Source organism: Chamaea fasciata, unplaced genomic scaffold, assembly GCF_029207755.1.
Source record: "Chamaea fasciata isolate MVZ Bird 193981 ecotype frontalis unplaced genomic scaffold, bChaFas1.0.hap1 SCAF_25, whole genome shotgun sequence".
NCBI classification, from domain to species: Eukaryota; Metazoa; Chordata; class Aves; order Passeriformes; family Sylviidae; genus Chamaea; species Chamaea fasciata.
Window position 1 is genome coordinate 783100 of NW_027094110.1, and position 16111 is coordinate 799210.

General features: G+C 57.5%; 3 protein-coding genes across 3 annotated transcripts; all 3 read right to left on the reverse strand.

Annotated features, from left to right (window-relative positions):
* Positions 1-378: 378 nt before the first annotated feature.
* On the reverse strand, positions 379-3363 carry HSD11B1 (hydroxysteroid 11-beta dehydrogenase 1). Its single transcript, XM_066203835.1, has 6 exons — positions 3240-3363; positions 2639-2769; positions 2352-2463; positions 2075-2260; positions 1439-1582; positions 379-1054 (listed from the first exon to the last, which is right to left on the reverse strand). The coding sequence occupies exons 1-6, from the start codon at positions 3325-3327 to the stop codon at positions 834-836; spliced, it is 882 nt and encodes a 293-aa protein (XP_066059932.1). The 5' UTR covers positions 3328-3363; the 3' UTR covers positions 379-833.
* Positions 3364-4226: 863 nt separating this feature from the next.
* On the reverse strand, positions 4227-8516 carry LOC136301013 (11-beta-hydroxysteroid dehydrogenase 1-like). The gene is given in 8 exon segments (XM_066203796.1): positions 4227-4649; positions 5227-5370; positions 5931-6116; positions 6731-6842; positions 7427-7557; positions 8184-8275; positions 8375-8447; positions 8450-8516. Coding segments are annotated over 8 exon segments (1041 nt in total). The 3' UTR covers positions 4227-4413.
* Positions 8517-13903: 5387 nt separating this feature from the next.
* On the reverse strand, positions 13904-14985 carry G0S2 (G0/G1 switch 2). The gene is made up of 2 exons (XM_066203852.1): positions 14826-14985; positions 13904-14524 (listed from the first exon to the last, which is right to left on the reverse strand). Exon 2 carries the CDS (start codon positions 14480-14482, stop codon positions 14171-14173), a length of 312 nt encoding a protein of 103 aa, XP_066059949.1. The 5' UTR covers positions 14483-14524; positions 14826-14985; the 3' UTR covers positions 13904-14170.
* Positions 14986-16111: the final 1126 nt, after the last annotated feature.

Here is a 16111-nt window from a genome sequence, read left to right on the forward strand (position 1 = left end):
TGGGGCATCCCCCCTCGGCTGCTCTGTGACCCAGAGGCTGAGTGCTGGCTCATGGAACTGCTCGTGGCACTCGGGGACGAAGTTTCCCCGAGAGGCTTTGGGGCAGAGAAATCCAGCCTTAGGGAAGTACAGTACTGCTATTATTGTAAGGCTTCTTGCGGATTGGAAAGAGGGAAGGAAAAAAAAAGTAGTTTTGGCAGCTGAGGAGAGGTCAGGAATGGCAGAAATTCATTAAGGTCTTTAGAGAAGTGAAAGCTTCGTTAATGCAAATCGGGAGGAGGTCGGTTTAGCCAGCTGGGCACTGATAAGGGCGCCGTGCCCTGATAAGGGCTCCCTGCTAGTGCACGTGGGGAAGGAACACCCGGAAGAGCAGAGATCTCAGAGTAACACTGGATTTATTTTTACAAAGACCGGCGTGGAAGCAAGGTGTGACAGAAAGTCTCCAGATTCAGAGACTCTCTGGTGGCTTTGGGTGGTTTGTGCTGCTTGGCCCAAACCTTGGTTCTGGGCCCGGGCTCAGCTCAGCTGCCTCGGTGCCTTTCCAGAGGGAACAGTTTCTGCAGGTTGGGCAGGAATCCTGCTGCTGAGCAGGACACTGGCAGCAGATGCTGCTGCAGGACTTCTCTGAAGTGCCTCCTGGTTGGAAGAATCCCTTTACGAAGAGTCCGTTACTGAAAAAGACATCTTTGTGCTGCGTTACACGCTCCGGGAGCGTCCTGCCCCAGGCTGCCAGCACAGGGATGCCCCAGCGGTGAGGAAAGGGTCACCCAAGCAGCTGGGTTAGCCCCAGCTCCGTCCTGCGTGGCCCCAGGTGTCCCAGCACCGTTCAGGGGTTACGTTCTCCGGACGTTTTCCAGGCGGTAGCTGCCACGGATGAGGGAGTCGAGGAGCTCGGGGGCGAAGCTGCGGAGGAGGAGCATGGTGCCCACGGCCCGGGGCGGGTACAGCAGCTCCCGCCGGCGCAGCGCTCCCGCCCGGATGATCTCCAGGGCACACTCCTCCTTGGGGGCCGGTGTGTCCGGGATGACGTGGGACACGGCGCGCACGGCGCTCTCTGCAGGGGACAGGGATGTGTCAGGAGGGGACACGGTCACAGGCACCATCAGCCCGCTCAGGGTGTCTGGGGCATCCTCAGTCCAACACAGACCGGGGATCAGATCTGTTTAACGAGGCTTAGAACTGTGAAAATAACAATTGTAACAATCCGTCCCTTCCCTTTCCATCTCTTGAGCGGCCACAGGGACTCCCCTGAGTTCACTGCGAGGGTGGCAGAGCCAAAGGCCTCAGGCCAGGTCTGTCTGAGAGTTGGAGAGTTGGGGCCCTGCTCCTTCCACAGCTGCACGGACACTGCAGGGGCAGGCCAGGGCCAGGGGTGGGTGGTGGGCTCAGCTTGGCAGGAATGGGCTGGGCCGCGGGGCCCCGCTGGGGCTGAGCTCACCTGTGTTGATGTAGCCCAGGATGCAGAGCGTGATGGAAACGTTGACCTTGTCGATGATGAGTTCCTGCCTCAAGGAGCTGAAAAACCCCTCTAAGGCGAACTTGGTTGCGGAGTAGGGAGCAGTAAAAGGGCCGGCAATTCTACCTGGATGGAGCAGAGACACAATGCTGGGGGGCAGGTGCTGGGCAGGACAGCTCTCCCTTCCTCCTGCCCTGTCAGTAGTCACAGTGTTGAGTGTTGGAATAAGCTGTCATGGATGCTTGAGGGAAATAAACACACGCAGGAATGTTTAAAATGTCACATATGGAACAAAGTGCCTTCCGGTGCAGCTGATACTGCTCCAGTGTCCCTGCAGAGATGCCCACGTGTTGCAAATGTGGGTTCAGTATGTGGCCATGCCTGTGAAATCACCTGCACTGCAGCGTGTGAAGGTGATCAGAGGGTGCCAAGAGACCGACTGGACAAAATATAAATTTCTTGGACCATTTGAATTGTGCACCGAAGATCGAAATCATGTGCTGACCCTGAGTCCCAGCTCTCTGCGTGTGGCCCTTGCTCTGCCTTTTGGAGAAGAGCCTGGGCAGGGATCCCTGGCAGGCAGAGGAAGGGCTGTGGGCAGGGCCCCCCTGAGCTCACCTGCTACGGACGAAACCACCACAATGCTGCCCTCGCTCTCCTTCAGCATGGGCAGGGCAGCCGTGGCCAGGGCCACGTAGCTGACAAAGTTGGTCTCCATGAGCTGCCGGACGTGGCCCACGTCCCCGCTGAAGTAGCTGAAGCTGCTCTGGCCGATGTGGTTCAGGATGAGCATGTCCAGGCCACCTGGGGGCAGAGCAGGTTCGCCATCGCCCGGAACCCGGCGGCTCCCGGCGGCCGGGCTGTGCTGCGGGGCCAGGAGGGGCACAGCACCTACCCCAGGTGTTCTCGGCCTCCCTGAGCACCTCCTCGGGCAGGCTGGGGCTGTCCATGGAGCCGCTGATGTAGCTGGCGGAGGCAGCGCCCAGCTCCAGGCATCGCTCCACGACCTGGGGGGACAGGACGGGCTTGGGGGGGCTCCTCTGCATGGAACCCCCAGCCCAGGCTGTTCCTGCCCTGGCCCAGACAGGGTTCATGCTGGGGGGGCCCTGGGGTGGATCTGGAGGGTGCCAGGTGTGCCCAGGCTGGGGTGAATATCCACCTCCAGCCCTGCTTGCCGTTTACTTTCTGCAGCTTGGCCTCTGTGCGTGCCGTGAGCAGCAGGTGGGCCTCCATCCGTGCCAGGTGATAAGCCATCTGCTCCCCGATGCCGCTGCTGGCCCCCGTCACGATCACCCGCTTCCCCCGCAGCATCTCTGCAGAGGAGGGTGCAGAGCTCAGGGCTGGCACAGCCCTGGCTGCCCCTCTGCACGCGGACCCTTTCCCTGTCCCTGCGGCTCCTCTCTGTCCCTGCCAGCCTCAGCAGACCCTGCTGGAGTCTGATCCCTGGTCCCAGTTTGGTGGGGAGCTCATGTGAGCTCGAGCTGTGCACCCAGCCTGGCCAGGGGCGGTGAGGGCTGGCCAAAAGGTTGTGACTGTTTAAAAGGGTTGGGTGTTTAAAGTAGGAAAACTGCTTGTTTCCTGAATAAGTCATTTACAGAGGTCAGACGCTGGGTAGTTCCAGGAGTTTTCCCTGTGCTCTGACCCCGTGCCCAGGGGCTCTCTGCCCTCCCAGCCCTCCTGCTCTGGCTCTGCCAGGCCGTTCCAGGTCCCTGTGCAGGGCACACTCTGCCCTCCTGGCAGCAGCCTTGCTGTGCTTGTACAGCCTCTTTGTCCCAGGACTTACCTTCATTGAAGTTCTCGGGTGCTGAATAAAAATAAAAGGCCAGTGCTGCTCCCAACAAAGGGATGAAAACCTTCAGGAGCAATCCCATCCCTTTGCAGAGGTGAAGGTGGCTGGAGGCTGCAGTTGGGGCTGGCAAGTTTTGAGCTGGGTCTTACACAAGTTTGCTGGTATCTGTTGGACCTTTTCTTTGCCCTGCCGGTAATTTAGCAAACATTAACCTAATGAAGCGTGTGGCTTTGGACTTTAGGCTGTGCCTTTGCACCCTTGGCCTGCCAGGACTGGCAGCTGTGCTTTTTGAGAGCTCTGAAGGGAAGGAACTGAACAGTTCCAGCTCCACAGAGCAGTGGGTGCGTGGTTTGGGGGCTGTCCTGGGGGCTGGGACAGCGGTGTCCCCTCAGAGCAGACAGCTGTGGGATGAGTGGGCATCCCTCTCTCCCCTCTCCACATCTAAACCAGGAGGAATCACTGGCTGTCACAGGGATTTACTGATCAGCACTCTCTGTTGTACAGCTTCAAAGCAATTTCTGGAGAGAGCAGGGCTGGCAAAGGTTCCATTTCCCAACCATTGCTGATGATTCTGGTTTATCCTCTGGGATATCACTGTGGCTATAGTACTGGCCGTTTGTTGGGTGGCTCTTACCCCTAAAAAAAATATCACTGTTGAGGAATCCATGGGTTGCAAACGGCAGTAAAAGAGCCAAGAGGATGAACTGGAGACTCTCCAGCCTTCTTGGTGCTCTGATGCTGCTCAGTGTCTGCTGGGCAAACGGGTTTGAGAGCGATTTTCTGGAAGTTTAAAGGGCAGGGCTCACTCTGTGTGAGCTGGTTTGTGCAGGTGATCTTGGGGTAAGAAGTGAAATTAGGAAGGAATTGTTCCCTGGGAGGGTGGAGAGGCCCTGGGTCCCCGGCAGTGTCCGGTGGAGCTGTGCCCATGAACAGCTGAGAACGGCGATAAACCCCCCCCAGCACACGCAGAGCTGTCCGGGTAATACACTTTATTTAACAATTACCTTAATAATCAGCGTTCCGCGGCCGGGTGGGGCGAGCAGGGCACGGAGCCGCCGCGGCGGGCCCCGCTCTGTCCCTGCGAGTGCCCCCAGCGCATTGCAGAGAGGGGGTGGCGACGCCGGGCACGACCCTCCCGGTGGCCGGGGACCCTCCCGGTGTCCGCGGCTCAGTGCGGCGGGCGGGGGGCTCCGGGGGGCGCGGGCAGGCGGTAGCGGCTCCGCACCAGGTAATCCAGGAGCTCCGCGGCGCAGTCCCGCAGCAGCAGCGGCAGCCGCGTGGAGCTGTAGCGGTAGTAGAGCTCCCTCCGGCGCAGCGCCGCGCCCTTGAGGATCTCCAGCGCGCACTCGTCCCGCGGCGCCGGCCGCTCCCGCAGCACCTCCGCGGCAGCGCGCACTGCGCGCTCTGCGGGCCGGGTCAGCGCCGGGAACCCCCGGGAGATATGGGGAGAGTGGGGACCCCGAGAGGGGCACCGGGGGATGAGGGGACAGTGGGGACCCCGAGAGGGGCACCGGGGAATGAGGGGACAGTGGGGACCCCGAGAGGGGCACCGGGGGATGAGGGGACAGTGGGGACCCCGAGAGGGGCACCGGGGGCTGAGGGGACAGTGGGGACCCCGAGAGGGGCACCGGGGGCTGAGGGGACAGTGGGGACCCCGAGAGGGGCACCGGGGGCTGAGGGGACAGTGGGGACCCCGAGAGGCGCACCGGGGGATGAGGGGACAGTGGGGACCCCGAGAGGCGCACCGGGGGCTGAGGGGACAGTGAACACCTGAGGAGGTGTCGGGCTGTGCCGGCCTGTGTGCCGTGCCCGGCTTTATGTGGCATGGGGAAGTCAGTGACTTTTGAGGCTGTTTTTGGTGGCGGGGAGGTGGCATCCCCCGGGGACGCTGCTGAGGTGGCGGCAGAGGGGCGGGGGCAGGAGGAGGAGGAGGGATGGGGGCGCTCAGCCCCGAGCAGGGACAGAGCAGCGCTGCTCTTACCGGTGTCGATGAAGCCGAGGATGCAGAGCGTGATGGAAACGTTAATGCTCTGAATGGTGAATTCCTGCCTCAGGGAGCTGAAAAATCCATCCAGGGCAAACTTAGTCGCAGAGTAGGGGACGGTAAAGGGAAACCCGACTTTACCTGGACACAGAGTGAAGTTCTGTGTTAGCACGCGGGGCTGCTCTGCCTCAGCCTCTCTTTTGCCCTTCATCAGACAGTATTTTACCCGGAGGGAGTTTACAGTCAGTGGAGTGTCATCCTGGCCCCTGAACAGCAGCCTTGCAAATATTCTTGTTGGCTTCCAGCTCTTAAGGCCAAAGCCATGGCTCACATCTCTGCCCAGGGCATGGGCAGCCCACAGGAACCACAAAACCCTCAGAGGGGAGAGATGGAGCAAAGTTGAAACTCTTGTCCCTGGCGGCTGAGCTGGTCACCAGAGCACTGACCAGCACAGCAGCCATGGGGTTTAATTGCAGTGCTGGTCAAAAAACAAAACAGGGCGATTGGGTTGAGCAGAAAACAAATTTTGCCATCAGGAGAACCCCAAACCCATCTGGATTTGGGTGCTGGGGCTGGTTGTGGCAGGGTTTTAGTGTTCAGCTGACTCCTGTAGGATGCCTGGTGTCTCTGTGTACTGACAATCAGCCCAGGTGCCTTTGGGTGAGTCCCCTGTCACCAGGCTGGTGGCACTGCCCACTCACCTGCCATGGATGAGACCACCACGATGCTGCCCTCGCTCTCCTTCAGCATGGGCAGGGCCGACGTGGTCATGGCCACGTAGCTGAGGAAGTTGATTTCCAGGAGCTTTCGGACGTGCTCAACGTCCCCATCAAAAAAGCCGAAGTAGGATGCACCGACGTGGTTAAGAATCAGCATGTCAAGGCCTCCTGCAAGCAGGGAAATGGGCATTAGTGCTGGGGGGGAGAGGGCTGCAGCCACCATTTCCAGGAGCGGAGCAGTACCAGAACAGCATTTCTAGGAGCGGAATAAGTGTAATCCAAGGAAATCAGGTTTTTGGGTCAGAGCTGTGGCCTGTTATCTCCGGAGCAGGGATACAGCCTGGATGGTGGCTGCCAGTAAATATTTTGTTGTGATATATTTTTTTTAGTTCAGAATGCAAATACCACGGCCCAAGGGAGATCACCCCTGAATTGTCCTGTGGGCTGGGGAGGGAGAGGGAGTGCTCCACATGGAGCTGGGCTGGTGCATTTCTGAGCTGTGACCCATGGCCACAATGGCCAGGGCTGCTGGGTCTGCCAGACCCTGGCACTGGGCTGATGAAATCCGGGGCTGTGACACTGCAACAGAGTGTCAGGAGGCCACAGAGCTGAAATCGAGAGCGCAGTTCAGTTTGAGAGGCAGCAGTGCAGCCAGAGGAGCAGGGCTGCAAGGGGCAGAGTTGGGGGAGAATTTTTCCCATCTCTCCCACTTTTTTTCCACGTGGCAAAGAGCAGGCCCAGGCCGAGATGCTGGCAGCGTGCAGAGCAGGCTGCAGACGTACCCAGGGAGGTCTGTGCCTCCCTCACCACGTGCTGGGCGAAGGCTGTGTCCTCCATGGTGCCGCTGACGAACCGCGCCGAGGCCGCTCCCAGCTCCAGGCACCGCCGCACCACCTGCACGACAGCGCAGTCAGCAGCCCCCTCCCTGCCCCCGGAGCCCCCTGTGCTGCGGGAGTGGCTGCCTGAGCTCCCTGTGATGTGTCCCCACCTTAAACCGGCGGTTTGGAGTTGTGGGAGTGTGTTTGGAGCCTTGTGAGCTTCAAAGGGAGCCTGGAAAATGATTCCTTGTGTGAGCGCGTTACCTGGGGCAGTCTGGCTCCTTCTGCCGGGCTGGAATTGCACGTGTGCAGGGGAGCAGGAGCCTGCCCAGCACCGCCGTGGAATGAGGGCGTGTGGGGATGTGTGTTCAGTTCAGGCACGGGAACGTGGAGTGCGGGGTGCCGTGTCTGCAGGAGGGGATTGCTGGGCCTGCGCAGAGCACACAGGGACCTGGGACTGCCTGGGACCTGTGGGTGTCCCCCTGTCCGGCTGGGACCTGTGGGTGTCCCCATGCCCGGCTGGGAGCTGTGGGTGTCCCTGTTCCCGGCTGGGAGCTGTGCTGCTGTGGATGTTCCCGTGGCTGTGACAGCAGCCCCCTCCCCTCCCCATGTCTGTGTGAGCCCTGCCGTGAACACGAGCGTGCCCCGGTTGTCATTTACGTTCTGCAGCCTGGCCTCTGTCCGTGCCGTGACGAGGATGTGGGATCCCATCCGTGCCAGGTGATAAGCCATCTGCTCCCCGATGCCCGTGCTGGCTCCCGTCACGATCACCCGCTTCCCCCGCAGCATCTCTGCCACGGAGGCACAGCCATTTCAGTTAGCCAAATGCTATTAGGAAAAAAAACCTTGAAACTAAAGAAAACCAAAAATCACTGAGTGCCCTTCAGAACCGGCAGTTAATTGGAAGGTAAAGGAGTCTGCGAGTGCAAAGCATCCGGCACCAGCAGGGCTCTCCCATCGCATGGAAAAAGCTGTGGAGCTGCTGCAGAATGCAGTGACACAGGGACAGCGCTGGGCTCTTCCAGCAGCTTTTTCCACAAACCAGGGCACAATTTATCAACGCCCCGACTATTCTGTAACAAAAACAATCCACTGAGCGCGTGCTCCAGACTTAAACTCTAACACTTACAAGCCTCGTTTACAAACTGTTTTCCTGCACGCAGGAAAACGCAGCACTCGGTGCCCTCTGCCTCTTGCCCCCTGCTTCACCTGCTCCCCCGGGACGTTTTCCTGCACAGTCCTTGTTCAGTTTGGTTCCAAATCTTTGTAAAAGCGACTTTCCAGTCTCTGCCACCACACAAAGGCTGGGACGTGGCTTGGTCCGAGCCCTGTCCGGTTTCTATGCAAAACACCCAAATGTGGCTTTTTTTTTGTAGTTTTTTTTTTCCTTAAAGACAGATTCACTTTGGATACTTACCCGGTTTGAAAGTGTCCCTCGCAGAATAGAACCAGAAGGCCAAAACCAATCCCAGAAAGGGAATGAGAATCTTTTGCAACCGACCCATCCCACTGTGGAGTCAGGAAATGCAGCATGAGAGAGAAGGAAGGAACAAAGAACCCTCTGCAGGGCTGCTCCTGAGGGAAGCAGCAATGTGACTCTTTAAAAACCTGTTAGCGGAGGAGCTGCAGCTTCCAAAGCCCTGGAAAATCACGGGTGGGTGGATGGATAAGCCAAGCAAAGCCTTTGCTTTGCTCCCTGCTGCTCGGCCTGGCCAGCGGGGCTGTTTGGGTTCTGCCCACCTCTTTTCATATTTCCTGTCCTACGTTAAAATGCAGAATTTTGCACAACACCCTGGAAGAGGTGTGTCTTTGCTGAGCAGCATCAAGTTTCACTTGGAGAACATCAGAGGGAGCCCAGTGCAGGTGGTTAAACATTGTCCTTTACTCCTGCAGGCCCTGGGTGGGATGTGGGGTCACCCACAGCTGGTCCTGTGCTCCCCAGGCCGTGGCTGCTCCGTGCCCCAAAGCAGCTCCTGCCCCTGGGGTGCTGGCAGCAAGAGGTCAGCAGCACACGGTGCCCCAAACAGCCCCAGGAACGCTCTGCTGAGGCAGGGCTGAGTTTTTAATCTCTTTTGGGTTTTTTTTGTCTGTGAGCAGATGAGGGAACAGGGGCTGAGCTGGACCCATCTGTGGGGCGCAGCCACCTCGGCCCCAAGGGGCACAGGGAGCTTTGCAGGGAGACCCTGGATGTGTTTTCTGCAGAGAAATCAGTGGCCCTGCTGCCGTGGTTCCTCCTTTGGGTTTTGCAAGAGTTTTGTTCTGACTTTTAGATGGATATAATCTTAAGGAAAACCCACAGAACGCCCTGTAGCTCCCTGAGCCTCAGCAGCAGCAAATTCAATGACTGGATCTTGTGCCGTAGGGATAAACCATGTCCCAGCTTTGGCGTGGGGCTGGGTTCTCCATCCCACAGTACCAGCGATGGGGAAATGCTGTGGGTGCTCCTGGAACTGCCCTGATGGAACCTCAGCCTTCTCTGCTGGGACAAAAGCTGTGTTTGCAGGACAGGAGCCTCATCTGCCGGGCAGCAGCTGCCCTGAGGTCTGAGTTCTGTGGGCACAGCACTCTGCTTGTCTCTCTCTAACAGAGCCAGACAGAATTGCTTGATGGATTTTCCCCTCATATTATATATTTAAAATACTTCAGAGGCGTGCCTGGCAGGGCAGTGTTGCTCTCTGGCCTTGCTACTGCTTTGTGGATGTCCTTTTCCTTTTCTGCCTTTCTACTCCAGTCTCAACTCTCCCTCTGATCAGGAGCACTCAGCCCACACTTGGTCAGATAACACCAGTGCAGCCACTCTGCTTTTCCTGCCTCCCTTGGCTTGGAACCGGGGCTGTGATCGTGGGGCGGCCATTCCATGCCTTGGCTAAGGAAAAGGAAAGAAAATGAAGTGATTAACTGTATCTCAGCTGGGATCTTGTCTGCGGCCGGCAGGGAGAGAGGCTCTCTTCGAGATATTTTAGTTTATTGGTGGCATTAATAGAGCAATAACCAGCGACCTTTGTGCGCCATGTGCGCGTGTGACAGGCAGGGACCGCGCTCTTTGCTCCGTGGCGGCACCAGGGGATGGAGGCACTGAGGGACTCCAGGGCCAACCCTGGCCTGCCTTGCTGGTGCTGATGAGAACTGTGGGGTTGGGGTTTTGCAAAGCAGCTGATAATCAGGGACTGAAATACGGAATATTTTGGTCACAACTGTGTGCCCTTTTCCTGTAGAAGCCGTTTCGGGGCTGTCTGGTGTGTGGAAAGGAGCGGGGCTGTGGTGGGATCTGGCCCCGTTGTGCTGCCCACAGGGTTTGCTCCTGGCCTTCCCTCCCTGCCAGGCTGCTGCTCCTCACTCCCACTCGCGGCTTTTTCTGGCTTTGTTTTCCTGCGTGCTACTTAGGAACTTGTTTTTGACTTTTTCCTGGGGGCGGGCAGAGGGGGGCAGGAAAGGGCTGCCCGGGAAGGGATTTCTGAGCCCGGCTGCTGCTGAAACCCCTGGCTGGGGTGGCCCTGGGTGATTTCCCTTCCGTGTCCCGTGTGTCTGAGCTGTGGTTTCCCGGGGATGCTTCTGTCCTGCTGCTCCCGGGGTTTTCTCCTCTCGGTGCCACCGAGAGGAAACAAATGTGGGCAGGGAACTTGTTCTGACAACAAACCGGGAGAGGGGAGCTCGGAGAGCCCCTGTTGGGAGCGTTCCCGGGCACGGCTGAGGCTCGGGCAGGTCTGTGCAGGCAGCTCCAGCACTCAAAAAACACTTGGCAGGAATTTGGATACCGTGTATTTTTTTTTTTTTGGGTGATATTTGGCTTTTTTCAAATCATTATCAAACCTTGGTCAAATGCAGAGGAGTTTTCTTTCTTTTTTTTTTTTTTTAATCTCATAGACATTAAAATATTATTTTTCCTACCCAGATGTCCCAGTGCCCTTTGCCATGAACACAGCTCTAATTCCTTTCTTTCCAGACAGGGCCATCATTTCTCTACTTGCACATCCTGCAGAGCCCCATCCCTGGCAGGGCTGCGCCACTGGAAATGCACGGCCAGTCCCGAGGGAGATGAGAGGATTGTAGGATGGGTTTGGTTTGGTTTGACTTCACATTTCTCCACGCTGCTGGGTTAGAGAAAATACTGTGATGTTTAAGTTATTCCCAAGCCCTGAATTTTTGGTGTTTTTTTTTTTTTTTTTTTTTTTTTTTTTTTTTTTTTTTTTTTTTTTTTTTTCCCATGTGTGACCAAACTGGGAATTGCTGCCTTGAAATTTCATTGTTGGAACTGTGGCTGCTCTGAGCCTTGGCCGCTGTCCATGTTCCCAGTGCCCTTGGAGCTGAGGCTGATATTCTTATCTGCACCCCTAAATTTAGCCTGGCAGCCCCTGGAATATCCAGTGTCCACACTGCAAATAGCAAGTGAGTTCTCTCTGAAGACATGCAGCTCCTGCCTTTGAAGTGGCTGAGCTGTGAGGGGAGGAGGCTGCCCCGTGGGATGAGGGGCTGGGTGACAGCTCCGGGCTGAAATCAGATCTTTGGAAAGATGGGCACAGACAAAGACTCACCAGATTTTGTGCCAGCTGCACTTTTCCTGAGGATTTAATGTACCAGGGAAGTGTCACGCTTACAGGTTGGAATAAACCAGATTCAGACAAGTCTGAGAACAAGAGAAATCAGCCTCATGTGAACCCAGCACTGTAACAACTCTGGGGCAACGTGTGGCTCTCCCCAGGAGTTTGTCCCTCAGGATCTGGGTTTAACTGAGCCTTAAACGCTCTCCCCAGCGCTCCCTGGTCCTGTGTGTGCCTTATCCCATCTGCTTTCTCTCTGCTCTGTCTCAGTGTTTATAATTCGGCGTTGTCTTTGCGATTTGCCCGGGGCTGTGGGGATGCTGTGCGCTGTTTGCTGTGGCTGTGCTGCAGCTTCTGCTGGGGTTTAAAGCTGAGCAGGTTTTGCTGCAGCCTTTCTCTCTGCCAGTCTGTCCCTGGTCCCTGCTGGAGTGGTGCCAAAGGGGTCACCGAGCCTCGTGCACCCTGAATTTATCGTGTGGTTTAAACGAGACTTTTCGCGGTCGTTGTGGTAAAATCAGTGATTAATTCTGGTCCAGTTGTGCCCTCTGGAGAGAGCCAGCGCTGCCTCGGCTCCCTGCAGTCCCCTGGGGAAGGCAGCGGGCAGGGCTGACCTCCAGGCTGGCCCGGCAGGGTGAGCCGTGTCTGGGGACCATCCCAGCCTGCAGAGCCCGTCCCCGGGGTGGCTGCCGGCCCCGGGCTGTGCTTTAGCCGTCTAATCCCGTGAGCTGTCTTAGCAGCGGCTATTTTGACTGTTCACAACCCTCTTTGCTCTAAGCTCATAACCGCGGGGCTGGAGCACGGGGGAGAGGAGGGCAGGCAGACCTGGATGGTGGTGGGGGGCCGGCCTGGGGGGGCTCACCGGGACCCCCCGCTCACCCCGGGGCTCAGGAGTTCCCTCTCCTCCCTTGCCAAGTGGCCCTTGGGCAGGATGAGAGCCCTGGGGTGGCAGAGGGGCGCTGACCTGGGCACTGAGGGGTGAGCAGCAGCTCGCAGCCACCCTGCCCGGGGCCGTGACTCTCACCTCGGTTTAATCCGTGTCACTGCCGCGCTCTGGCTGATGCTGATGCAGGGCAGGCCAGACCTGGGGGCGCTTCCATCCCTGATGCAGCCACAGGACGCAGCTCCCGGCTTTGTCCGTGCCCCAGGTGTGCCCCAGGGAATTCCAGCCCAGCCTGCCCCGCCCCTGGGGCCCTGCTGAAAATGTAAAACCTCTTTAAAACTGGAATGGGCAGGACGATGACACTCCTCAGCTGATGGCTCCCCTCAGGCCTGAATTCTCCTGTTTTCCCATGAGACTCCCACTGGTATCAGTGAGGAGTGGGATTGTTCAGACTTGCCGGAGACAAAAGGGTTCGTTACAGACTAAATGAAGTAATTCTCAAAGGCTATCTAGATTAAAGTATACTCTAAATTGAGGAAAAGGTACTTTAAAGTTGATGTAAGGCTTGAGCAGAGTTTTTTTGTGCGGATGCTGGGTGGGATTCTTTCTCCACTCTGTTTAGGTACCAGAAATCATTGTCAACAAAATGAATTGTGGGTTATGTGTTACGGAAATGAAGTGGCGAATTTCAGCCACATTCTGATATTTTGAGGTCCTGGTCTTACCTTGTGCAGCTCTGGGAGGAGCTGTGCACTGGGCACTGAGGTCTGGCAGGGGGTTTTTATTTTCCATGATCCGGTGTTTGGCTCAGTTGTTTTGTTTTCAGCTGGAGAGTGGCACAGTGCTGCTGTATCTCCCGGTTTGTGTGCGAGGTGTGTGTCCTGCTGCTCCCCCTGCCCTGACGGTGTCTTTGAGCAGGCAAAGGAGGATTTTCTGCCCTGCTTAGGACTGGCAGGGCCTCTCTGCCTGCCCTCCCCTCTGCAGTGTGGTCAGGATCACTCAGCTGTGGCTGGTTGGACACTTTATTTGACTGACATGACACAGTCCCAAATGCAACAGATTCTTGCTAAGCCCCAGAACATTTTTAAATAGGTGAAAGTCCTCTAATGATCCTGGCAGTGCTGTGAGTAGAGCCTGAAGCCTGGAACAGTTTCCCCACCCTCCAGACTGACTGTGCCATCTCCGGATTTTTCCATCTGTGACACCCTGTGACACTGGAGCCAGTATTACCCTGCACCATCAGGTGTCTGTGGTGGTTTTGTGAAGGATCCCAGGAAAGGCAGAAAGGTTTTGGTTTTCCTTTTCAGATTTTGAGCTGTGCAGCAGCTGGAGCCTGTCGGGAGGCTTGCCAGGACAAGAATGGGGTTTTGATTTATATTAAACCAGCTCTGTGCACACATGGCCGTGGCAGGGACAAATCTGTGCCATTGAACCCAGATAACCCCTGAAGTACAGCCACGCCTCCAGCTCGGGGCATGTGGCAACCGTGTGACACAAGTGCCACCTCCTCCTTCCCGGCTGGCCCTTGGGAAAGATGCAGCTGCCAGAGGGACAGACCCCAGAACAACCCCACTGCGCTTTATGGGGAGGGGGCAGTGCCCTCCTCCGCTGTCCCCTGGGCCCCCCCTGCCCCACAAAATGAGCCGGAGCTGTGAGCGAGACCTCTGTGAAAATCAGCACCGGAAGGCTTTGAAAATAAATGCAGCAAGAGGAGAGAGCGCCGGTACCATATAAAATATTTATTGATCTTGCAAAATGCTGTAAAATGCGTCCGTAAGAAAGAAAAAAAAAATAAGAAACCGTGCTGTGCGTCGTGCACAGGTTTATACCAACAAAAGGTATTTTTCCCCACTGCTGCACAGCAGCAAATAAAACCCTTCCCTTGTGGCGAGTGTCACTGCCCGTGCAGTCAGCCTCCTTCAGCCGAGCCTTCTCCCCGTGCTGGAACCCGCGGGCCGGGCGGAGTCCGTGCGGCGCTCAGCCGGCCTAGGACGCGTGGTGCCGGGTCACCAGAGCCCTCTGCAGCGCCGGCGGCTCCTTGCCCTTGTCCGGCACCAAATCCTCCCGTTTCTGCGGCGGCCGCTGCTGCCGGGGCGCCGCCGGCTTGTTCCTGCCCTCGTCCTCCTCCTCCAGGCTGCCCTGGGAGCTGAAGGGGCTGCAGACGGTCTCCACCAGCCCGATGACCACCCCGAAGAAGGCCAGCACGCTGCCCAGCATGTACAGCTTCACCATCTTCCTGTTGGGCTTCTGGCTGAGCATTTCTTTGGCGAAGGGGATCAGCTCATGCATGGTTTCCATTTTTTCGTTTTGCAGCAGCAGCAGCAGGTTTAGATGTCAGTTCTGGAAGAGGAGAGAGAGAGAGGGACGTGAGTTAAAATCCATCTGCTGCTGCGGCAGAGCGCTCCGGGCTCCCCGAGCTCCCCGGCTGTGCTTTAAATGGGGATCGGGGCTTTTTGCTGTAGGTTTGCTTCACCCACGCTGTCCCCGCGGTGCCCCAGCACAGAGCAGACCCTCCCCAGGACAGAGGCACCCTCCCCAGGCCGCGGTGAGGGGCGCACACTGCCGGTCCCACGCGTTTTGGGACCAGCAGCGTCCCCATCCCGCGGCATCCCGCACGCAGCCATCGGCTCTCAGCCCTTACCGGCGCTGCTGCCGCGGGGCCGGGCTGTGCTGTGCGGTGAGCGCTGCGCTCTCGCTGCGGGGCTGTGCCGGGGCTGTGCCGGGGCTGTGCCGGGGCTGTGCCGGGGCTGTGCCGGGGCTGTGCCGGGGCTGTGCCGGGGCTGTTGTCGCTGTCGCGGCCGCTCCGCTGCAGCTGCTGCCCGGGGCCGGCGCCGCCGCCTTTTATCGCTGGCGGGGCGGGCGGGGGCCGGGCCGGGCACGGGGCCGGGGCTCGGGCCAGCCGGGCCCCCCCGCCGCTTGGCAGCTCCTGCCCCTAATCCGGCCAGACGGAAAAAAACCGCTTTTTTATTTATTTTTTTTTAAATATAAACCCTTTCCTCCCCATCTCTGTAATTTTTTAAATTCTTTTTATCTTCTCCTTTCATTTCTCCTTCCATTCCTCATTCCATTTCTTTCTCCTTCCATTTCTCCTTGTGTTTTCCCATCTCTCCTTCCATTTCTCCTCTTTCTCTTGAAAAAACTTCTGGTTTTATCCTTTCAACACCCCCCCCAGTTGTTTCAAAGTCTGATTCCCGAACTAGAGATCTGATGCCTGACTTCCTGTGCAGCTCTGTACCTGCTTCTGCAATCAATATTTAATATGTTCATGGAAGCTTTGCTGATTGTCTGGGAGGGAGGGACAGGGTCTGTATCCAAAGCTCCCAAAACAGGGCAGCGTTCGGACCCAGGGCTGGGGACCGTGCGCGGCCAGTTCAGCAGAATGTCCCTGCCTTGCTGCCCATTCTCGTGCGGGAGAAACTGCCCCAGGGAAGCAGCGGGCCGCTGTCACCCAGGCCGAGGTGTGAAGTGTTTGTGGAAGGTTTCTGCAGGCGCCTTATGGCAAAGGGAACCATTCGCGGGTGATTCTGCAGCCCCTGAGCTCCTGGGAGAGAGAGAGCTTTTGGAAACTCCAAAGCTGGAGGAAGTTACATCAGCGTAAGACCCACTCTTCCCTTTTCCTGCACTTGATGCCGAATCTCTGTCACCCCCTCGGTGTCACCCCGTGTGCCACCTGCAGGACGGGGCTGTTTCCATCCCGGGCAGAGGCAGAGCTGCCGCTCTGCCTGCCTGGACTGCAGCCAGGAGTGTTGCACCAATAACCCCCGGCATTTCTGATGATGCAAGAACGATTGCATCATCGTCATCATCATCACCATCGTCTGCTGCGGCTGCAGGGTCCATCAGAGCACAGACACCGCTCTGGCTGCGGGAATCCTGTGGATTCCGTGCACATCTCAGAGAGCTACTAGAGCCACGAGAGGTTGTTGG